Source organism: Simochromis diagramma, unplaced genomic scaffold (genome assembly GCF_900408965.1).
Source record: "Simochromis diagramma unplaced genomic scaffold, fSimDia1.1 OVJJ01000421.1, whole genome shotgun sequence".
Lineage (NCBI taxonomy): Eukaryota > Metazoa > Chordata > Actinopteri > Cichliformes > Cichlidae > Simochromis > Simochromis diagramma.
Window position 1 is genome coordinate 2,633,520 of NW_024387250.1, and position 24,765 is coordinate 2,658,284.

Here is a 24,765-nt window from a genome sequence, read left to right on the forward strand (position 1 = left end):
AGATGCAGCCCTAAAGACTCTTTAGAAGAGTTTAATATTGTGGCGACCCACTAGAGGGCTCCACTCACACCCAAGCTGGGAGGAAGGGTTCTGCTGCTGTGTTATATCCCAACAGCTGGACCCCCGGTATTCGCCCGCGCACGTCGCCTCGACCCCGTGAAACTGTCCGTCGCTCGGGAGGAGTTCGCGGCTATGGAGCGCCTGGGCATTGTGCAGCGCTTGAACAGCGCCTGGGCCTCTCCACTTCACATGGTGCCCAAGCCAGATGGGCGGTGGCAACCTTGTGGGGATTTAAAATACGGGGATTTAAATAACGTTACAGAGAACAACCGTTACCCGATTCCCCACATCCAGGATTTTTCCGCCCATCTTGCCGGGACCTCGATTTTTTCCAAAATCGATTTGGTGCAGGGATATCACCAAGTGCCAGTGCGCGCTGAGGATGTTCTGAAAACCACTGTCATCACCCCCTTTGGTTTGTTCGAGTTTTTGCGCATGCCGTTTGGGTTGAAAGGTGCCGCCCAGACCTTTCAGCGACTTATGGACTCTGTTTTGCGCGGGCTACCTTTCGTTTTCGTCTACCTGGATGACATATTGGTGGCCAGCAGCTCGGCGGGCCAGCACGAATCCTGATCACGAACCCTTCGAAGTGCCAGTTTGGTTTACCGGTCCTGGATTTCCTGGGGCACCGCATCTCCAATGATAACGTGGTCCCGTTGCCAGACAAGGTGCAAGCCGTCGCAGCTTTTCCGCGTCCCGCCTCGGTTAAAGCATTGAAGGAGTACCCGTTGACTGGTCCCCTGACCGCCTCCGTGTGTTTTCCGCGGCGAAGTCGGCGAAGACCGGCATCTGGCAGCCCCTCACCTTTTTCAGTCGTTTACTACAGACATTCAGCACGTGGCTAGTAAGCGTTTTGGTCCCCCCCGCTGACATTACCTCGGACAGAGGCCCTCAGTTTGTGTCGGAACTTTGGTCTGCGATGGAAGGTCCACCGCACCACGGCATACCACCCGCAGGCTAACGGGATGTGCGAGCGGTTTCACTAGTCACTCAAGGCCGCGCTCCGTGCTTCCTTAACGAGTGGTAACTGGGTCGACCGTCTGAGGCCCCTTTTCTGTCACTGGCCCCGTGCACCACTGCATGCCAGATGTTTTTGTTCAGCAGTCGTTGGAATCTTCTCCTTTCATTTTTGTTTGGCGTGACGCCCATCAAACCCCCTTGCGTCCGCTTTACGACAGCCCATTTTGGGTTATTGCATCAGGTCCCAAGCATTTTGTTTTGGATTTGGGGGACGGCAGGAGGTAGTTTCAGTGGACCGCCTTAAGCCTGCACACGTTCTGCAGAATGCTCCTGTGGTGCTGGCCCATGCCCCCTACCGCGACCGCCCACCTGCTGCCGGGACGTTGGACTCTGACCCTCCCTCTGAGATCGCTCCGTGCCCGCTGGTGCTCGTCCGGCCAGCGGAGGGTTCGGCATGTCTTTCCCGGCCTGGTGGACCCACAGCCAGTTCTCGGACTCCCCGTTTCAGCCGTTCTGGACGTTTGATTAAGCCCCGGGTCCTGGATTGTTTGGGTGTTCAGGGGGGGCATGTGTGGCGACCCACTAGAGGGCTCCACTCAAACCCAAGCTGGGAGGAAGGGTTCTGCTGTGTTTGGGCGCAATATGCTCAGTTTATGTTTGGAGGTGAATAAAGTTGGAGTGTAAAACTAGAGCTCCTGTGTCGTGTGTCACATGCCTCCATAGTGTCATATTTTTTATATGATATCTAGCATCAGTGATTTTTTTGGTCAGCACTATCCATCATTCTGTATTTTGAGAAGTTTTCACTAAAGACAGTTCCCACTAAAGTATTAGCATTACTAAAGGTAATACTCTACATTCATGGGCAAATAGTAGAATAGAAAGAAAACATTCTCAAAAATCCTTTGATTTGATTTAAAGTAAATCCTGACAAGAAAAAAATGTTGTGTTGACCACACTTTCCTGGCTGACACTGCTGCTGCACTGCTATACAAAAAAAAATTCACAGCCGAGAAAGAAAAAGAAAACTGTGGTTTCGGCCCACTTGCAATCATCTTCACCCAGGGAGCCACTTCTGTGTGCATCACATTCCTCCTACCTTCCTGGCTCCTCGCTGCATTTGGCCAGAGGAGTAAATGTGCCAGTGGAAGCTCATGGGGCTAACCAGTGCCTATTGCAGAGGTGGACTATTTTGCCTTTTGGGCATGTGCCTTTAAAGGCTTATTCCAGAAAGCTGTTACTATCGGCTGACTAACCTTTGCTGTGCCCAAAAACAAACTCGCAAAAAAAAGAAGAAAAAAACGCCGGTTTGCAATTTCCAAATCAGCACCTGCTCCAAATTTTATAAAGGAGTCTCTGGATTTCAACTAAAAACATTAAGAAACATCTAAAACTGCTATTTAAATAAAATTGCATAAATCACCAGAAGTCGAGTTACAACCTTGTCACATGACAACGGCGATAAGCCGGATGCCACAGCAGGTCTGCGGGCTCGTTCATTTTCAGCACAATGAGTTGTGCACTGGGGTGTTGAGGTCAGACCAAACCTAAACCAACGGGGCAATGATTTGATTTTCTGCTTCATAAACACTTTCTTATTTGGGAGCGGTGCGTTGTGCCTCGCAGCAGAGGTGGGCATCTTTATGTAATTTGGCTCTAAGGAAGGAGCTGCTGACAGTCGAATCTCAGTGTTGGTCCGTCAGAGGGCAAAGAGCTCATGAAATTAATTTTGTGTGAAGAGAAGCCCCCATAGTACCTGGGATATAATTTGCTTGCTTAAATTTTCTTGTCTTTGGTAAAATAGATTTAGGAGAGGCTAGAGAAGAGAGACAGTTTGCCTTTGTGACATGACGTTTCCGTTGTGAATGCAGCAGCTTTCTGCAATGGGTTTTTAACTCTTTTTTTCACCGTTTGTTTGCTTTAATCTGCAGAGGAGGAGTGGGGAACTACCCGAGCCAGTCTCAAAGCCCCTGTTTTACGGCTGACGCGAGGAGGCTACAGAAAACATCCTTATGGCAGATACTAAAGGTGGTCCAGACCTCCAATTCTCAGCTATTTATATCTATTTTTTAAATCCATTATAAATGTTGTAACAGTTATTTTATTTTTGGCCCATCTTCTTCAGAAAGTAAAAAGAAAATCCCCACCCCCACCCCCATAAAGCGCATAAAGCCACAATTATTGCAGTATACTGATGTTTGAGCCTTTTTTTTAACAAAAGAGACACTTAACAGTTCTCATCCATATGCAGGAAGGTTGTTCTTGGCTGTTTAAATGCCCTTCATTCCAGCTCCCTCTGCCCTAAAACATTAATCTGCAGATTTATTCTTGTGGGATTTGCGTGACTAGTTGGTTTCCATTTAGTGTCTTTAATGTAGTGATTACTAAGGTTTAATAGCCAACCCCTGTTCACTGTGTTAAAGCAGGCAATCATAGAGCCATAATTTGACTTAGAGAGCCTATCAAAACTCTGCTGCGTCTCTCTACTTGCTTTAATTGCTAAGGAGACTTCGGTGCCCCACATAACAGAGGCATTTTCGTGGTGTTGCGAAACATCCAGTGATGCCATGTCCGTTTTTATCCACCGTGACACGCTACTAGATGTGGAAAACAAGCAAAACTTTTTCTCATTTTAGTTGTGCCTGTTCTTCAAATACGAGTTTGTCTAGGGGGAAATTAGTTTTGCCCTCTTATGCGAGTATTTTTTTTTTTAAGTTATTCAAACCCTATTGGCACTTTTTTCCTAATTTGGAAAACGGCCCACAAAATCCAGCTTAGCTCTTTGTCAGTGACTTTACAGGCACGATGAGTCTTTAACCAGCCACAGCTACGGAGAAAATGTGTTCACTTTAAATTTGAAAAAGTCTTTTTTTAAAACTTCAACCTTTCTCCAGAGTTCACTGATTGGTGGCTGCTGTCTGGTTTAAATTACTTCATGGAGAAATTCAAACTGATTTCTTCAAGGCAATTTTTTTTCCACTTTTTTGATGATTTGGTTTAGTAAAAATAAAAACTGTTGCTTTTCTCTCACTTTATCTGAACAGAACTAATCTGCAACTTTGATTTGATTTGCAAAAACTATAACTAACCAATGGCAAGTTTAAACACTCCCCTCAACACAAATAACATTAAATGCAACAAATGGAAACCTATCCTTGAAGAAGAGTTGAAGACCTGAGTGCAGAGTGTCTAAATGACCTAAAATTTTCTTCTAAAAAAATGTTTAATGTTGAAATATCAGGCAAAATTACCCTAGGCCATGTTGTGACTTTAAATGATACAAAATGATGTGAGATCGTGATCGTGCAAAACACAGTTTTGGTTGAAAGCAATGTACAGTGTGTAATTTCTAATGCGTGCTTTGTTCTGTGTGTAATCTGTATTTGTACATAAGGCATTTAATAAAAACAGCATAAACCTCCAACACAGTGTGTAAGACTTTCTAAATAGCAGCCTGTGAAGCATTAAATTGCTATTGTTCTGCAGTTTGTTAACGCGATACGTGACGCAATTCAAGCTTCTTGTTTCTAAAACCTAACATCTGCTTACAGGTAACGGCTAACTCGTTTCATAAAGAAAACCCACCAACCTGTCCCAAATGAATCATTTGTAAAACACCGTATGTTATCCTTGAATATCTGATCACTTTCTTAAGAAACTAATAAATTTCTGTTCTTAATTCATTCTCTGAAGTTTTACATCATTAAACAGACACTGATTGACTCTGATATGGCGTTTAAAGAGGTAAGAAGTCCTCATATATTATCATAATAATGCCTTAAAAATTCTCAGCATTTGGAGCTTAAAGAAAAGCATGTGGGCAATACGGGATCTAGATGCTGGTATTTATCTTCTGATTGAATGTCATTGCTGAGGGGGGAAAACAACGGCCTCAGCAACTCATCAATGTCTCTGCTAACGGCTTTCTGCATTTCTGTCATTTAACCTGAGAAACCTGCTCTGTAACTTTCCGTTCTTTAAATATCGAAGCTGAGATCTATTTAGCAATTTGAATTCTCTTTTGTGATTAGTACACCTGAAGCCTGACTCTCATTAAGAGTGTAGATCACGGGACTCAAAGGAAGACTAAACACTAAGCAGGTAACCCTAATGATAATCCTAATCTAACCTCCACTTAAAAAAAAGTAAACCTGCCCGTTTTAACCCCAAATAAATGCACTGTTGAATTAAAATCCCTTCCCATCTCTAACTAGATCCACAAGGAATTCAGCTGTTATAAAAGAGAGAATAAATTTTAATAAAAAGACACTAAAATATTGTTCGGCAAACTAAACACCACATCGGTGGTATAAAAGTAATTCTAATAAAATGTCACTTTTATAATACCTTGAATTGGTTTACTTTTTTCACAGTGATGGAATGTAACAAGGCTTGTGTGTAAATATTGCATGCATGCATTCTATACTTGTGGACTGGTGATGATGCATAGGACCGGTTCATTCTTTATAACGCTGATTTGTTCTTCTCCGTAGATAAGGAAACACACCGCGGTGTGTTTTGGTCAAAGAGGAGAGGAATGTAATAGGTGAGTGGAGACACTGTCACAACCTCAGTTGCAGAAATAATCAGTGATTCACACTTTTAACATGTAAATGGGGCATAATTGGGAGAGGATTAGAAAGTTTCCTCACTGGATTCCTTTCGCACATTCAGCAAAAACTCTAAATGCTAACTTGAAATCATAGGTGACACATTAAAACCACCTGAAAACTCATTTATGTTGATGTCTGAATGTTCATTTTAACGTTAGCTCACTATCCACAGTATTATAAACCACATTATGTTTGTTTATATTTCTATGATTAAGAGCAATATTTTCTTGCGGCTGGCTGTGTCACACTTGAGGGATTGAAATATAATTTCCATCTCGTGGAATATTCTGATAGATTCGCTATTAATGCTCGTTTTCATTAGCTGTAAGTGTGAGAGCTTTCACAGGTCTGACAGCTCATTAAAAACACAATAAAGCACAGACATGCAATTAAAATAATGGAAACAAAAGACGTATAGGAAGCAGAATCTAACTAAAACTGCAATATAATTAGAAATAATTAATCATCTGATTAGAAGAATGGTAGAGTACTGACTGTATGAGATTGGCTCGGAGTGAAGTATTTGCGCTGCGCAAGGCGAGATGATAAGGTCAATTGTATGTGCAGAAATGAGGGGGGAGGTTTTGGAGTTGCAGAAAGCAACGTGTGTGTTATTGCCAAGATTATATGCTGTCAGTCTTGCGTGCTTTTGTCTCAGCTGGACCCGTTATTGCACATTTCCTTTCTACTGTTCAGTAATGCTCTTATTGTATCTCTGTGTGCATTTTTCACTTCAGTTTTTGTTTTATTACTCTGCAAATACAGTTCCACTTAATCCCTATGGTCAGATACCTGCTGACTTATTCATAACTCGTCCACTTCTATTGACTTTTTTCAATAGAAGGGTCTGTTTTGTAACACCCGCGCATGTCATGCATAACAAGATATATGCACCTTGTGAGATGTAGCATCAGTAGTTGTTTATATTCGTGCTGAATCGTTGAGAATTGAATCGAGAGTTTTCACCTCTCACACTACAATCATTTTTGATTATGCATTTCCACAATAATACACACACAGCTTATTACAGCTGTAGCATTTACTAATTATTAACATTGCTTTATCTAAAACCTTCATCACAACAGTTGCACATACCGTTATGAATGTCATTCATTCATCCACCCGTCCAAGGGCAAAAGTCCCCACTGGGAAAAAATACTGCTTTTAATCAAGGACAAAAACTGTTTCTATTAGTCTCTAATTCTTTTTACTATTATTATTATTATTATTATTATTATTATTATTATTATTATTATTATTATACCCAACCAGTTTACTACGTACACCTTTTCAACTGCTCATTAACACAAATATCTAATCACAGCCAAATGGCAGGTAGCCAGTGCATTTAGGTGTTTAAGCAAGGTCAAGAACCTGCTGAACACAAGCATGTTGAGGGTTTAAATGGTCCGGTAAATAGAAAATATCCAATGAGCAGCACATCTCTGGGTGAAAATGCTCAGAGCCCATAGAAAGATTGGACTAACTTAAATAACCAAGTAACCGAATAACCAAGGTTTGCAGAAGAGCATCTCTTATTTTACAACATGTCAAACTTCAAAGCAGATGTGCTACAACAGCAGAAGACCACACTGGGTTCCTCGCCTGTCAGCAAAAAACAGGAAACTGAGGCTACAGTTCACTCAAAACTGGACAGTAAAAAATGGTGAGACAAGTCTCGATTTGTGCTGTAACTTCCAGATGGTAGGGTCAGAATTTGGTGTAAACATGAATGGATCCGGTTACCTTGTACCATAGGTGGTATGGAGAATAGTTTCTTGGCACACTTTGGGGACTTTAGTGCCAACTGGGCATTATTTAAACACCACAGCCTACCGGAGTATTGTTGCTGATCCCTTTATGACCACCGTGTACCCATCATCTGATGTGTCATGTCACAGAGCTCAAACTGGTTTCTTGAACAAGTCAATCAGTTCATTGTACCCACAATGCCCCCACATTTACTACATGTCAAAACAATAGAGCACCTTTGGGATGAGGTGGAATATGAGATTCACATTGTGGATGTGCATCTTTCCATTATGGACATATATATAACCTATAGACGGGGGTAAGAACTGCTTTTGAGCAAGCCTCTTCAAGAAGCCATTCAAACATACCTCACACTACCACACTGACATTGTCCTACATTTCTAACAAAAGTCATGTACTGTAAAATTAAGACACAATCATAATTGTTGCATTGTCATTGTTTACTCTTCTCCAGAGCAGAAGTAATTGAAAACGGCTCCTACAGACCTGAAGATTACACTTTGCCATCAAACAAGTTCAGGTCCTTCACTGGCCGGGGAAGTATCTAGGTAGGTACGCAGTGTCGTCCTCCATAAATCACCTGACAAAACAGCTATATAATGCCTCCCTAAGCAATAAGGTGAAAAGGATTACTTGGGGAACATATATAAAGAATGTTTGTGTCAACATAATGCAATATTCACAAGATGTCGTCAATTTGTACGTCAGCAGTAGCATTGTCACACAGGATATTTTCCAAGGTTATTTTCACAGTGTAATATTGTAGGCTAGCAGTGAGCCGCAGCACTGTGCGTCTTATTAAATGAACCCACAGAAAACAGCATTTTCATTGAAAACATTTCAGCGATACTGCAGTTAATTAAAAGGATTACGTGTGATTGTTCAGTTTTTCTTTGAACAAGTGCAGAGGTTACATGACTGCTATGAATAAATTATAGATTAAATAGCTGAAGTTTGATTTTTATATTTGCAATATGAATCGAAAATAGTTTCAGTAGTACTTTTCCTCTTAAAACTAGCTCTCCTGTTTATCTGCACCTATGAGTTGAAAGTAATCATTGCTGCTGGAAACTCTGTGCATCTCAGTGATGTTCATGCCCCCTTTGCCAGAAGCGCTCTCGGATCCATTTTCATAACAAGCCTGCCGCCAGCTCAAGACCAGCCAAGAGATGAAATCCCAAAGCCTGCTATGGATGTTGATGTATTTCTTAAAATGAATGCCGCTAATAAAACTGCTCCCACACTGAGATTACAAAAGGGATCTTTTTAAATGAGTCATTATTCATTGTGACTTTTTTTTTTTCTTTGCACAAAGAATTAAACTCACGAAGACTTTGCAGTTGTCTTTGCATCTCCTCAGATGCCATTTGTCCACGCTCGTATCCATGGTGATTCTTGTACATTGCGCAGACCTTTGCTGCAGCCTCAGGCACTATAAAAACCAGCAGCTGTTTTTTTTTCTCTCTTTTTTTTTATAGTTTGCCAAGTTTTTCACCTTTGGCAAAAATGTTTATGCAGCCTCAATACTCCTAATAGAATACACAAAAGCCAAATCAGTAAAGATTCTCTTGGATTTGCATCTCTGCTGATGAAAAAGTAAAGATCATTTCTTTCCTCTGTTTGTTGTACACAGAAATAAGTTTGGACTTGGAGAGAAGGGATGATGCAACATGATGGAAAGAGATTACAGATCACAAATAGGTAAGGAGATAGTGGTAACTATGATCATTTACTTTGCTCTTTTTTTAACCTTTTCGTTCATATTTATTCATTGAGGGGTGATCTGATTTATATTTAAAAGGAAATTCTCACACTCTGGTAAATCTTTCTCCAGTTTTGCAGGTATAGCAGGAAACTTTTCTTAACACAAACTTTTATGGCTAACCTGCTTTAACACAGTTAAAGCAGGTTAGCCATAATTTCTGTGAGGAATAATCGGATCATCAAGTGATTGTTTTGATATTACTTCTTCATTATAGTTCCTGTTGGCCTGTGTAGTTGTTTATAACAGATGAGGTAGCGCTGTTAAAATCTGGCATCAGTAACAATGGCCAAAACACTCTAAAAGTAAAACACTCACTGCAATGAAGCTTTTTAATACAAGTTAGCTGAAAGCAGGTCTGTGAGAAAATGGAGTTATAAACCAACTGACATTAGCACTTTTTTTTTAGCTTACCTAAGCACAAAAAGAAGAATTTTGTCCAGCCAAGAAATGATATTGATACATAAAACCTACTAAATACTATAAAACCATTATGGATTTGTATGTTTTTTGTGCAGATTAAGCAAATTAACTGATGAACTGCAGACAAAACCAGACTGGCTGTTCTGTCCTGTCCCATCTTTATTGTTTGAATTGTATGAGATTGTATTTATTTCTTATACAGACCTAAATAAATAGATATAGTAGACAGAATACAGCTAGAAGGTAAGTTTGTTTTCTATCATTCCCAAGCGGTGTACAAAGTCACACTCTGGAAGTGTCATCACTGACTTGGTAATCAGACAGGAAAATAAGTATAAATATAAATGATAGAAAATAGTCCTTGCACAGCTTGAAGTTATATCAACACATTCTGCAGTCGTGTAATGATACCATCTGCTTATGGGTTCAGACTGGCTGTGAGAGAGACGGAGACATTCACAGACATGCAACATGCTGCAGGCTAGTCGCTAATTCTGTAAAGCAGCTGTGCAAGCAAACGATGGCTTCACACTCTTTATTGACAGCTCTCGTGCTCACTTTCTTATTTTCTCAAGTAATTGCACCTATTTGTTTTTAACAAGACAATAAAAAGCTTATTTGAAAAGGTCTAGGTGAGAGCGAAGAGGTCTACCTCTTTCCATATCCATCTCAAGGACGAGCTGATTGTCTCTGGCTAAAAGCTGCGTCTCTATACAAAACATCACCCAGGATGTCAGACGCGTGTTGACAGATTATAACTGGGGGATTCATAAAGAGACAGCCAGTGGATGGAGGCGAATTACCGCACTGCATTTGATGCACATCCAGCCAAAATGTCAGACTCGGGGCTCAAAGGCTCTCCGCATAAACAAACAAACAGCTACACACCAAGGACACAAGTGTCATCTGTCATAGAAATCAGAATCCATTCACACGACACGACTACATGTTTGTCACATGAATAGCTCCATTCATTGATGTATAGAAAGAAAAGAATCATTTGACATTTTGGGAAACATTCATTCATATTTCAGAGTCTGATAAAGAGGGTCCATGCCACACAGGCAGAAAATGGTTAACTTAGTCTATTTCTTCATTAATTCTGCAAGCTATCTATATCTCTATCTATGTAACTCAATCTACTAGTGAGCTTCAGAAGACCTTTCCTCCCTGATTTTCAGGTTGATTGACTAGGATTGACTGGGAAAATCCAGTTTTTATTCTAGGCTTTATAATTAGAGTAGCAGCACAACCATAGTGTCAATCTTCTCATCCAATTCTTGCCAAGAAAGTAGAATATTACAAAAAAGCAAACCTGTAAAATGCTTTTCAACTATTCACTTTTATCTGTTTTTTTGTTGTTGTTTTTCCAGCAGTACACAAGTCCATTTACCTCTGCTCTATTTGTGTTACAGGTTGCTGTGCACTAAGAAGACAGCAGGTCACACTCCTGGTGGACAATATATTTTTTTAATGTTTTTATGTGTGCTTACGCCCTTAGACTACATGTGTATTATATATACAGACTTTTATTTATTTATTTAGTTTTGACCTGTAAAAATCTCCCAAGGTTAGAAAACTAGGATTCCTGTTTTTGGAGCTGAAAAGTCCCATTCATTTATTTTTGATATTTGAAATGCACTTTTGGCGTAATGTCACTTCTGTTCAGTATTCTTTTATTTTGCTGTGGCCTAAAGTGAAAATATATATATATATTTTTTAAAAGTCTCAACACGACTGCACCTTATTTTATTTAAAGTTGCTGTCATTTGGTGGCTGTTGTCATTACCAACCTGAGTGCACCCTGTGTCTGTTCCCAGCTCTCTAATAAATGCTTCACTTAGGGCTGCCAACACGAACATGTTAGTTCATTAAATAAGTCGAGCCCACTGCTGGCGTTCTGGCCAAGTGTCAAAGCTACTTTACGGGCCCGACCCGTCACTGCCTCCACAATACACTCCAGCAGCTAGTCACAGCTCACCTCTTGTCATTTTCAAAGTGGTAGTCATAATGAACGGTGCTGTCTCCAGCTCTACATATGGTTCACGGTGATTAACGCTTGAGATTGATGGAAGCAATACAAGCTCCCTACAATTCAAATAAATGTTCACGACTGTCTTCTTTCTGGATTTGTGTGTTCGTATTTGATTTACAAAACAATAAATCGATTGCCTCATAAACCAGTCGCACCAAACCTTCTCGCGATGTGTTCAAGTCAAACAGCTCGCAGGTTTAACGACTCAAATTCGATGCGGGTGTTCGTCTTTGTGTTATCTTTTCGGGTGGAAAGGGGTGTTGTGAATCCGCTCAGATGAACAGCAGACTTGTTTCGTCAAAATATCCACCACCACCCCCCCATTCTGACATTTGTTTAATTCATTCGCTCGATGACATAGACTCCACAGAGTCAGTCAGACAGCACGGCATTTATCTTACTGAAAAAAATCACTTGATCTAAATATCGGAAACACAAAGACACCAAAGTGGGTCAGGATCTAGGCGAGTACCCAGAAATGTTCAATGATGCAAAACAGAGCATGGTGATAATTCTCACACGCACAGCATTTCCTCTATCCAAGAACGGCTACCTGAGCAAACTCTGCTTTGTTTAGACAGCTGGTTTGATGAGCCAGAATAGAAAACGAGGGCTTATAATCACCAGAGTCTAAAAGAGCCTCCTCACCAGTGTAGTGCTTGTGATGAAATGGTGTGCAGAGTTAGAGCCCTGGATGTGTTTTGATCATTTTCATGTTGTTTCTCTGGCCTTGCGACAGCAGGCTGGGATCCAGGTGACAGTAGGTGTGTGCTACTGTAAGACGACTACCATAGCTGATCTTAGCTTCCTTCTAGCACCAAAGCCCGCCCCCTTAACTCATTAGAGCTGCAGTAATTTTAGAAAGATGATGAGCTTTGACATATTATGTTGCACTATGCACATGGATCAACTAAGGAGGAAGTGAACTGAACTGCTCTTCCACAGCTTCATAAATATAGTGCCGGCTGAATTCACCGCAGTGTATATTAAATAATAAAGGCTTCCATTATAAAAGGAATAAAGCAACACAAGAAGTGCCTCTAAAAAAATTAATTTTCTAAGTAAATTTAGGATCCCATCGGAATTTGCTCGAGTCTCTTTCTATTAAAAATAAAACCAGTTCTCACTGAATAATGTCTTAAAGCAAACATTGATGTCTGCATCTGTTCCCAGTGAGAGTGTTTTTAATGCATAATGTAGACAGCTGTAAGCTTCTGCATACATCTCCTGTTTAAGATCACAAATATTTATGTAAAAATATCTAATATTTCCTTGGCAACTGAGCTGCTGCAGACCACAAACACATATAGTGGATAAACGGGATAAATTGTGCCTGAATATGGCGCGTGGTCTAATGATGGCAGGTGATTCATATCTCGTGTCTTTTACTAGAAACAGACATGCTTTGAGTTTAACATCCAGTCTGAATTAGTGCAGTTTTACTAATACAGATGGATATTTCCTGTCATCCTGTATTAAAAAGTCAGTGCTTTGATTCTGCCCTGCGAGCTTGTGTAAATATGTGATATTTCGCCTTTTCACTTATCTGAAAGGGAGCTTCAGGTTAACCCTCAGCTGTTGCTTATTATCCCGATCTTCTGTATTCTTTCCCATCTCATTCACTGCTGCTTGTTACAGCATGAATATATAACCATTAGATATTCTTTTATACATGGTGTAGATTTTATTGGAGTTTTTCTCATTTAAGGTGGGCTATTCTAGTCTTAAAAACCCAAAAGTCCAATTAGCTGACAGACTACTCAAGATTGTAAAAAATGAAGCCACAGCAGGTATCTTTTTTTTCCTCCCAGCTCTTTAATATTGCGCATACACCCATGGGTAACACTGTTGGATAAATGCTTCCAACAGGCAACACTGTAATGTAGCTGTCAGGATTCCGAGTCACAGATGTCCCCAATGAAACCTTTTTGTTTTGCCTTCATTGTGTTTTCCCTCGCAGCTTTAGAAATAACACACAGTTGTTCATTTTGATCTGGATGGCAAAAGTAAACAACAACTATTGCTCGGAGGGCAAGGTGATTCATGAGGCCCACATAAAAACAGCCAACAATTGATTCAGCCGTTGATGCAGTCAAAGTCATGTTTGAGTCTTTTTGTCCCTGGGTGTTTTAATGGAGAGCACATGACAAGTCTGCACTTCCTACAGGGAACTCTTTACAGCCACACAAGGAAAATTAGATGTGCCACATCTCAGGAAAGGGCGTTCAGTGATGGCTTCAGCTAATGCTAAAAGTTTATACGTCTCAACACTGAGCTGACAATTAGTGTGTGCAGTACGAGCATGCTCATAATCACTCCGAACTAAATGTTGTTTTTGTAGGTCCATGCATATTAAATCCCCTGCATAACCTAAACATAACATATATACACACATATTCTGTTAGCACGTGTCCAACGTGGAGAAAATGTGGTAAAAGATGATCAATTATGTAACTTATTGAATCAAAAAATAATAATGTTGCTAGTTAAAATGCGGGTTACAAAAGCCAGACAGTTGTTAAAATAAATTACAATTTCTGTGCTAATAGAATTTATTCATACATTTCTCTTTCCCTTGCCTCGTTTTGCTTTTTAGTGAGCTCGCTTAATTTGCTCTTGGCAAGAAGTTGATTCTAATTTCCTATAGGAAATTAGAATAAGCACATATGCATGTATAGAGCAAAGCCTGCAAACTCGGGAGGCAAAGAGCAGTACTGATTCATAGATATGTGGCCTCACATCATATATCAAACGCACTCTCTCCATGTTATTGTCTGCTTAAGCTGCAAAATGTCATGTTAAATTTACAGCCCTCCACCACTCCAGTAAACATCCACCTGTAGGAGCCATACGTACTCACCACTCCCCAGCTACTGTAGGTTAATGCATCTCAAAGCAATAAAATGCTGTGGAAAAATTCATTCTTTTCATAACCTTACCATTAAATGACTGAAGACCATGCTATCACTGTGCTTAATTGGCCAAACAAAACCCAATGATACATTATGGGGGTTCAGGTCATACTGGGTTATTGCTATAGAAGGTTCAGACAAGCTGAAGGCCGTTATCAAAGGAAGGCTAAAGTAACACCTTCATGCCACACCATAGTGATGCAGTAAGTTGTGGCACAGGAGCCCCGATCAAGTTCTGAGTGTATAAATGAACTTACATTTCAGAATTTAGAAATTTCTGTATCATGTAGCATTTATTTTTCATTGATCTCTCTGAGTTTCATGAGCTATAAGCCAGAATCTGCATTTATGCAGGCAGACACGTTCACAATGACCTGATGAAGTGGCATAGTTGTTGTTAGCAGATGGACTGGTCTGAGTATTTTAGAAAGTTCTGATCTACTGGGATTTTTCCACATAACCATCTCTAGGGTTCAGAGAGAATGGTCTGAAAAAGAGAAAATATCCACTGGGCAGCAGTTCTATGCGTGAAAATGCCTTGCCAATGCTAAAGATCAGAGGATAACGGTCAGACTGATTCAAGCTGATAGGAAGGCAACATTAAATCAAATAACCACTTTTACAACCAGGGTATGCAGATGAGCATCTCTGAACACACCAAACCATGAAAGCACATGGGCTACAGCAGCAGCAAGCAACTGTGGGTGATACTCGTGTCAGGCAAGAACAGGAAACCGAGGCTACAATTTGCAAAACTGGACAACAGAAGATTGGAAAAACATTGACTATTAAGCCTATTGACTACTGAATCTCGATTTCTGCTATGACATTCAGATTGCAGGGTCAGAATTTGGCGTAAACAACGTGAAAGCTTTTACTATCAGCGTCTTTTAAAAGCCACAACCTACCTGAGAATTGTTGCTGACCATGTTCATCCCTTTATCACCACAGCGTACCCATCATCTGATGGCTCCAGCGGGATAACTCACCATGTCACAAACCTCAGGTATTCTCAAACCAGTTCCTTCAGCAAATGCCCTCCACAGTCATCAGATCTTAATCCAACAGGGCACCTTTGGGGTTCATTTAATGAATGTGCCTCTGACATATTTGCAGCACTTATGTGATGCTTTCATGTCAGCATGGACCAAAGTCTCTCATGAATGTTTCCAGCACCTTGTTGAAAGAATTAAGGCAGCTCTGACAGCAAATATAGTACATACACCCACCAGTCACTAACAATGTGATATTTTTTAATTGTCTGTTAACTATATAGGCTTACCTAGGCCTCTATGTAACCAAAGGTTAATTTTAATATAATCACAGACAGAAACAACATTCCCAAGTCACAGTTAAGGCATTACTGAATTATCCCTTCACTGCTGCATTTCTTTACTAAAATGCTCTGAGGGTTGCTGCAGCAAGCTGATGAAATCGATTACAAGCTTACATTGACTTCACCTTATCAGCGAGGGAACCCTCGGGGAAGTATTAGCACTTTGTCTCAGTGAATGTTTTTCACATCATTTTCAGGATCGAAGAAAAGCCAACTATACGGGAACTGCACACAGAGCCTCTCTGGCATTTTGAATTAACATTTCTCTCAGTTTTTCTCCGCAGACTTACTTTTCAACCATGATGTGTGAATGGCAAGGAAATGTTAACAGGCCTTTAACAGAAAATACTTCTTAGCCTGAATGCAGGCACTTGACGGATTACTTTAAAAGCTCAATTCTGTAGGTTTTGAGCCTGATTTGATTGTGATGTACACATTTTCATGTATAAAGCTAAGTATGACATAGATTCCATTGCGGGTGAAAAATATGAGTCATTAGTCAGTGTGTGTTTGGTGTTGGAATTATGCTGTAGGGTCACACTGATGTAATTCAGGAGAAGAAAAAAAGGTATCTTTTTGTAGCTCTCTCTGAAGTTGCTGGCACACATGTGAGGTCTTGACCAGCTAAGACATCAAACTACAGACAATTATGGGGCCTGGGAAAACTGCAGTTCTCTATAGTGAGTGCTGCTTCAGACCCTGTGAAGATGAAACATGCATGTGAGTAGTGCAAAAAAAAATCCCACCTCCCCGAGGGGTGCCAAGGCTATGAACTACAAGGAGGAGATTAACCAATGCAGCTGTGGGAGAGAGAGAGAGAGGTGAGCTCCTGCACCCCACCCCCGCTCTGGCTGAGATTATTTCAAAACAGATTTATTTTTTAATAAATGTTCAACGGCAGGTGTGATTTAATGGAGCGAATAATTTGTGTCAACTTCCACGGCCCAAAGGATGGTTTGTTCTCTGAGTGATGAATGCAGTGCTTTTGAGAGAATAAAAACAAACTTACCAATTTTAGAATATACTGATGTTTCACTTTATGGCATTCATTTTCTTTTTATAACCAACCATGTTTGAGAAGACAGCAAAGACCATTCCTCTGTTATCTCATTTCCCAAAATGTGCCTGACAACAGTTTACAGAGATGAGCGAAGCGGTTAAACCAGCCTGCCTTCAGGAACTTATAAAGGGATACATCGTGTAAGGTCTTCATCTTAAAGCAGGCTTCAGATTTGAGTTGAACGGCTAAGAAACAGTACACTTTGACAGTGTTTTCATCTTACTGTAACACCCCCTTAAGGAGGTTATCCGCAGTAAAAATAAAGGGGCAAAAAAAATTCTTTTTTGTATCATTCAATCTCAAGGGGGCAATCTGGTGGATTGGCGAGATCTGGCTCCTCAATTTATCAACGTCAAAGAGACAATCCAGGAGATTGCTCCCAACTCTTTCTTCCCCCCCCTCACACTGCCCATCTTTCAGTTTCTTATCTACTGTCTGTTCAGACTGCTAACTCAGTGTCAGCTCACGAAGCATCAACAAGCTCCAGCTCTCCGTCTCCACCAACATCCCCCTGCAGGGAAAAGGGATGGGCACAGAGCTGGTTGATTGTCAGTGCCATTATGTCGCCCCAACATCTCACAGTCTCCACTTCCACAATTCCCTCCATTAACAAGGGGGTTCGCTTCCCATTTCCCCTTTGATGTGTCACACTCTGCTGCAGATTTGGTTTTAATATGTGTGACAGAATCCACTTAACTGGTAGTAGGAAGACGTGAGGGAGCTTCTTCTTCTTCTTTTTTTTTCCTGTGGAGAAACAGCAGCCATTCAATACAGACATCACATTTAAATTCAAGTGGGAGTTTCTGAGAATTAATTTAAACCAAAATCAATTATAGATGAGTTATCATCAGATATTTGCAGTAGGCCGCAAACGCATTTTTAAAAAAAAGTTTGTGTTTTTACTTAAAGGAATAGTTTGATTTTTAGAAACACTCTAATTAGCTTTCTATTAGATAAGAAGCCATTTATTTTTACAAAAAAATTTTTTTACTCCCTCTTGTGATGATAACATATTTTACTTATCAAGTCACTGATGCGGTCTGAGAGAAAGCAAAGCGAGTTTGAAAATTTAAAGGTGCTCAAACTTATACTGTGATTATTTCTACAGTCGTGTGTTTATAATAATCCAAGCAGAACATGCACCCAAGCAAAACGAAGGAAAGCATTGTAAACAAAGATCTAAGTCATTTTCAAGTCAAATATGGATGCACAATATGATCTCATTAAATCCAACCTTCAAAGCTCAAATAACTCAGGGGAAAAATAACTAGAGAAAGAAAGAGGGAGAGAGAAGAAAAATGTAAATGTACGTTCAGTTAAGCAAACTTTGTAGTGTTTGGGGGGCGGAAATAGATGGTCACTGTTTACCAAGCCGTTTGATCCAGAACAATACGAAGAAGCGTAAAGCCAAGTCGCATGCGTGCTGCTGCTGATTAAAACATTCCTGCAGGAGCGAAGGGGATGTTTAGAGCAACTAACGCACCACTTTCACGGGTTTTGTCCAACACGAAGCGACAACGTGGCTGCAGGTAAGGCTTAGAAGGAGCGCGGAGTTTGCGAGCGAAGTTAATCACATGAGAAGAGACTCACACATCTGTCAGGTTAATGAGACAGCACCCGCAGGAATAGTGATGCATTTACATACAGCTGCAGGTGGTTTTGTGTCCAGTTTTGCAATCAGGAGTTTTGTCACGTCTCGAGGCTAATTTAGTGTTTGGGAACAATCTCGATGGCAAATATATTGTTTCTTAAATTATCATTTAGAGCCCAATATCACACTCTACAGCACTGCAAGAATTGCCAGGATTCACAAGAATGAGAGAAAATGCTGATGGGAGTGTAACTGATGCTTCCATCTGGTGTTACAATCAATACCACGCAGTGACACCGAGAGACGGTAACGGACACTCTCGGTTCTCTACATTTAGATCAGTGGAACGATGCCAACAGGTGCACGGACAAAGACATGTAGTGTGTAACACCTACAAATGTGACAAAAAAATCAAAACAAAATAAAATGTATTTTTTAACTAGTCGTTGTAAAATGTGCCATTGTGGGATAATTGAAAGAATCTCACTATAAACACTGGTTTAGGATTATTTTCCAGTTCAATAATTGTATTTTGTGTTTGTGTGTGAATTATAAGCCACACCCATGTGGGAGTGGGGATTCCACTCTAGTCCAGCTGAGTACTGAGAGTAGTTGATTGGTGTGGATTTGGGCCCTTCTCTATAAATAGGACAGAAAGGCAGAAACAGGAAGGAAGTATGTTGTAGGACACGTTTAAAGCTGGTGAGAGAAAAAGGCATTTTAAAGGACAATAGTTTTAACCTGGCCTGGATGGTTTAGCTGCTAAAATAATTAAATTTTACTGGAAGGAGGATTTGTTTTAATTTGGGTTTATATGGATTTGTTGTGATAAAGACCGGATTGGAAGCTGCTGGTTTGTTGGACCTGTGTATTAGGGAGTTTAAGCCTATTCTGTAATTAGGGGGTGGCCAACCAGAAGAAATCGCTCACGACCTGGAGGAGAAGAGCTTTAGAGTTGTATTCCCAGGCCCTGCTGTGAAAACGTACTCCCTACTAATGCAAGGCCTATCAAGGTGGGTAAAAAAGCCTTTGTCGGGAAGATGCAGACCTTTTCCTGTTTGTAACCATGGTGGCTTCAGGTCTTGAATTTCAGGCCAAAACTAAGCCTTCACTCCTCTACTCTGCTTAGAAAGAAAAATAAACCTTGTGTACTCTATTTTAAGTGAGTTTGGTGGTTTTCTACTCGTCACTATTAGAACTTTTTCTTTCTTCTACTGAGGCCTTTTTGTTGCCCACTTCTTAACATTGTGCTGTGCGTTGGTATCCGTAGCATCAGTATTCAGATCGATCCGCTCTCCTCTAATTTAAAGCCACCAAAAGAAAGTACAATCTTTCACTTCTGAGGTTTTACATATCAGGACATAATAAAAATTATCTAGTCATTACCATACATATTACACAGTGTCGTTATTTATTTAACTAAAGCTAAGCTAAAATGAAGAAGCAGCAAGTACACTTCATGATTCAGTAGCTTGTAGAACCACCTTTAGCAGCAATAACTTGAAGTAATGGTTTTCTGTGGGTTTATCAGCCTCTTACATCATTGTGGTGGAATACTGGCACACTCTTCTTTACAACAATGTTTCAGTTCATTGAGGTTTACGGGCATTTGTTTATGCACAGCTCTCTCCACGGCATTTCAATCAGGTTGAGGTCTGGACTTTGACTGGGCCATTGCACCTTGAGGTTTTTTTTCCCCTTTTTCAGCTACTCTGATGGAGATTTGCTGCTGTAGTTGGGATTGGCAATTTAAAGAGGGTGTACTTTCTTTTTACCATGACTCAGTCTGTGCACACACACACACAAAAAAAAAAATTCTATTCTAGTGGTTTTCTAGGGCAATAATTCCCCATACACAGGACACAAGACATCACTAAATGATTTGAGAAGTATAAAAATGAGTGCCGTATGCTACAGCCTTCGCAATCACCATCATCCACCCAGAAAGGCCTATGAGAGATTTTGGGGCATCCTGTTGCCATTCTCCACCATCATGATCAAAACACCAAATGAGGACATGTGTTTTAGTAGAATGTAGACTTCCAGAAGACTTCCAGAGGCCTGGAGAATCTTTTCCAAACAGCTACCATAAGAAACAAGCAAGTAAATGAGGATACTGAAAGAATTTTAATTTGGTTGAATTAAACATTGACTCATAAACTGAGTCCTGTGAACTTTACTGCATGCTCCAGATGATTAAAATACTCTGAACGATGAAAATCAAACAGAAATGTAATCAAAGCTCTAAATGTTGGAAACGGTGCTTAGTAATAAAAGACACTTTAAATAGAAATTTCCATTATCGGTCTTGCAACAAACTGCAAAACAATTGTACAGCCACTGCCTTCAACTTTGCAAACTAATCTAGCAGGGCAATTTCTTCAATAAGTGTCTCCATTATTAGTGAGTCATATGAGCGCTCACGGGGAAGTGAATTTGTTGAAAATTAACAAATATTTTCCCGATTGGTTGTGTGGCACATCAGTCGTTTTAGCTGCTGTTAGTGGATGGAAGCAATTTTGTTTTTTACGGAAATAGTTTGTCTGCCAGAAAAGTAAACACCCAAACAATGTTGGTTTTATAGGTTTCAGAGGGGCTTTGAGATGGAGGACAGACTCTGAATATTCTTTTCTTTTTTTTCTTCAATATTTGGATTATACCACTTAGGTTTATTGGGAAACCACAGGAATCAGATGCTTAAATAAAACTACATTCATATTTACACACAGATACACTTAACAGCAAACCTAAAGAAAGCTTAAAGAGCTCTTATTAGACCTTTTTGTTGGTCTTTATCTGCCATATACTGCTACAATGATGGATGCTCCTGTTAAAACATAACCAGAGTTTCAAATTTTAGATCAGCAAATTTACAGACAGCTCAGAACATGGTTTCTCGCAGTTTACAGTCCAATAGTTTACTCTTTTGGATGTGTGATGTCAAAGAGATGTGATATCCTTACCTTTCTTTGACGGGTAAAGTACAGCCAGGCACACAGCTGTGGCTGTACTGTTCTAAACTGTGAACTGTGCAAAGCAATTCTAGTATATCAGCAATAGTGACCTAGAAAGAAAGTGTAATAGATCCACTTTTAATAAAACCAACTACCTTGATCAGTTTGAACACTGTGGTCAGGTTACGTCTTGTTTTTCATTATCTTGACATTTTAGAAATGTATTAAATAGGCTGTACAGTAGCCACATGGCTAGATATACAGTTAGATCCAGAAATATTTGGACAGAGCTAACGTTTTGTACATTAATACAATGACTTTTAAATAAAACAACTCTGATGCAGTTCAAGTCCAGACTTTCAGCTTTAATTCAGTGGGCTGAACAAACATTGCATACAAATGTGAGGAACTGAAGCATTTTTTAACACAATGCCTGAATTTCAGGGCTTCAAAAGTAATTGGAAAAATGAAATAAGTGAAAATAAAATTTTCCATTCATTTCTAATACTTGGTTGAAAACCCTTGAAGTCTTGAATTCATGGACATCACCAGCTTCTGGGTTTCCTCCTTTGTAATGCTCTGCCAGGCCTTTACTGCAGCAGTTGCTGTTTGTTTGTGGGTCTTGCTGTTCGAAGTTTAGTCTTCGACAAGTGAAATGCTCAGCTGGGTTAAGATCAGGTGACTACTTTGCCATTCAAGAATATTCCACTTCTTTTGTTTAATAAACTCCTGGGTTTCTGTAGCTGTATGTTTTGGGTCCATCTGTATTACAAAACACTGCCCAATCGATTTGCCTGCATATAGCTGGATTTGAGCAGACAGTAAAGTAATTCTGTATGTATGCCCGAGTTCATTCGGCTGCTTCTGTCTGTGTCACATCATCAATAAACAGCCAGTGCCACTGGCAGCCGTGCACGCCCAAGCCATCACATGGCCTCCGCCGTGTTTTACAGATGATGTGGTATGCTTTGGATCATGAGCTGTTCCATGCCTTCTTTATACTATTTCCAGAACTGAACTTTACTGAGACTTGGATCAATACGCCTACCTCCTGGAGAGTGTTGTGAAGGGGTTTCTCTTCACCATGGAAATTATTCTGTGATCATCCACCACTGTTGTCTCCACTGGACGTCCAGTTCTTTTTGCCGAGTTTACCAGTGCTTTCTTTCTTTCTCAAGATGTATCAAACTGTAGATTTTGCCACTCATAAAATTTTAGCAATTTCTCAATGTTTTTTTTTTTCTTCTGTTTTCACTTAATGGTGGCTTGTTTCACCTGCATGGAGAGTTGTTGTCTGTTAACAGCAAAATCTTCCAAATGCAAGCAACCCACCTCAAATCAGCTCCAGGCCTTTTATCTGCTTAACTGATAATGACATAGCAAAGAAATTGCCCACACCTGCCCATGAAATAGTCTGAGTCAATTGTCCAGTTACTTTTGGTCCCATTAAATAGAGGGTGGCACATGTTAAGAAAGTTTCAGTAAACAGGTAAAAAAAAAAAAAAACAACCTAAACTTGTGTCAATGTGTAAAAAATATTTGCGCCTAACTGTACCTAGTCAACTGCTCGTTGACACAAATATCTAATCAGCCAACCACATGGTTGGAACTTAATGCAAACATACACACATAAGTTCATATTTATTATCTGTTTCATCCAAGTCGGGAACCTCGGCATCCATCATTTTGGACATTGATCTAAGTTTTGATAATCACATCAATAAGGTCACCATAACTGCTTTCTATCACTTAAAAAATATATCCAAGGTTAATTACTGTTTCGAAGTGACTCTGAGAATTGGTCCATGTAGACCAAGTGGTAAAATTATTGTAACGCTCCGTTTGCAGGAATTCCCAAATCAGCAGTAGGCATCTTCAGGAACTTGATTGGCTCCTAGAGCAATTTAGACTTACCTTTAAAATGTTTTATATTAGTTCACAAAGCTCTCAATCTCTGACTTGCTTACTGGCTGCAACCCAGTCAGACCTCTCAGGTCATCAGATTCAGATCTTATAATTGTTCCCAGAATCAGATCTCCCTCTCCTGAAAGTGCTTTCAGTTATTGTGGTCCTGTTCTGTGCAAAAGGCTGCCTGCTGATGAAATATGATGAAATGTGCTATATAAATAAAATTGCCAATTGAGGTATTTAGACATGTTCAAATGACCAGATGAAGTGGAATGGTTGTTGGTGGCAAATGGGCTTTGAGAAACTGCTTATCTGCTGGGATTCCCACTCTATGCTTTATGGAGATTGTTCAGAAAAATGGAAAAATATTCACTGAGTGAAAGTTCTCTGGGTGAAAATGTCTTGCTGATGCAAGAGTATAATAACCAGACTGCTTCAAGTTAATAGGAAGGCAACAGCAACTCAAATAACCACTCATTACCGCCAAGGTATGCACAAGAGCATCTCGCAACACATCAAACCGTGAAGTACATGTAATACAGTAGCAGAAGACCACACCAGGTGCCACTCCCACCAGCTAAAATCAGGAAACTGTGCAGCGTCAGTCTCATTATAAATGGACAATAGAATATTGCATCATTTGGTCTGTGAAGCCTTAATTTCTGCTGAAACTTTTAGACGTTAAGATCAAAATTTTAACGTAAACAGCTTGAAAACATGAATCAACAGTTTGGGCTGCTTTCGTGGTGTTGTTGTCACACAAGACCTGAACAATTTTCCAGCACTTTTCTTAATCTATGCTACAAAGCTCTGAGGCAAAAGGGAGTCCAACCCAGTAAGTGCACCCAACAAAGTGGCAGGCGAGTAAGCTTATTAACAAATATAGTATTGGTCAGTTCAGCATTCAAAACTAAAATGCACCCTGAAGTAAAACTAAGTAATAACAACATTACATCTCAGCAAACATCTTACACACCACTGCATGCAGAACGGCTCACTGACTGTTTTACATAATGAACGACAACTTTGACAAAACAGTCTTTAGTTCTTTTAAATTGAGTTTAAAGAGTTCACTCAGTAGCTGTTTTTCTTTCGTAGCTCTAACTCACATTTCATGGTCTTGTGGAAATGGTTTCTCAGTCAAAGCAGCGACTGAGTGCATGATGAACCTTCCGATTCCATTTTTTTAAAGACAGATTTTTATATTTTTTCCACTATAAAGAAAGAGGGAAAAAAAGCAGCATCAAGTACATGACTTTAAACTCACCACACTAAAAATCCATCCATCAATCACCTGCTTAACTGGGAGTGAGGGGACCTCCAGCTTATCCAGCTGTCACTGGAGCTAGGCAGAGTAAACCCTGGAGAGGTTTCCAGA

The 24,765-nt window shown here is 40.1% G+C and overlaps 1 protein-coding gene across 5 annotated transcripts in view; it reads left to right on the top strand.

Moving 5' to 3' along the window:
- The window catches only part of khdrbs2 (KH domain containing, RNA binding, signal transduction associated 2), an 81,852-nt gene extending 68,615 nt beyond the window's left edge, over nt 1-13,237 (top strand). The window contains exons 9-12 of one of the 5 annotated variants that reach the window (XM_040001608.1): nt 2,952-3,048; nt 5,514-5,566; nt 7,866-7,954; nt 9,040-10,739. In XM_040001608.1, coding sequence (XP_039857542.1) covers nt 2,952-3,046 — 95 coding nt within the window. In that variant the 3' untranslated portion in view covers nt 3,047-3,048; nt 5,514-5,566; nt 7,866-7,954; nt 9,040-10,739. Of the gene's footprint in view, nt 1-2,951; nt 7,955-9,039; nt 10,740-11,006 lie in introns of those variants that run through there. The other 4 variants (XM_040001605.1, XM_040001606.1, XM_040001607.1 and 1 more) reach the window with 4 other exon arrangements.
- Nucleotides 13,238-24,765: the final 11,528 nt, after the last annotated feature.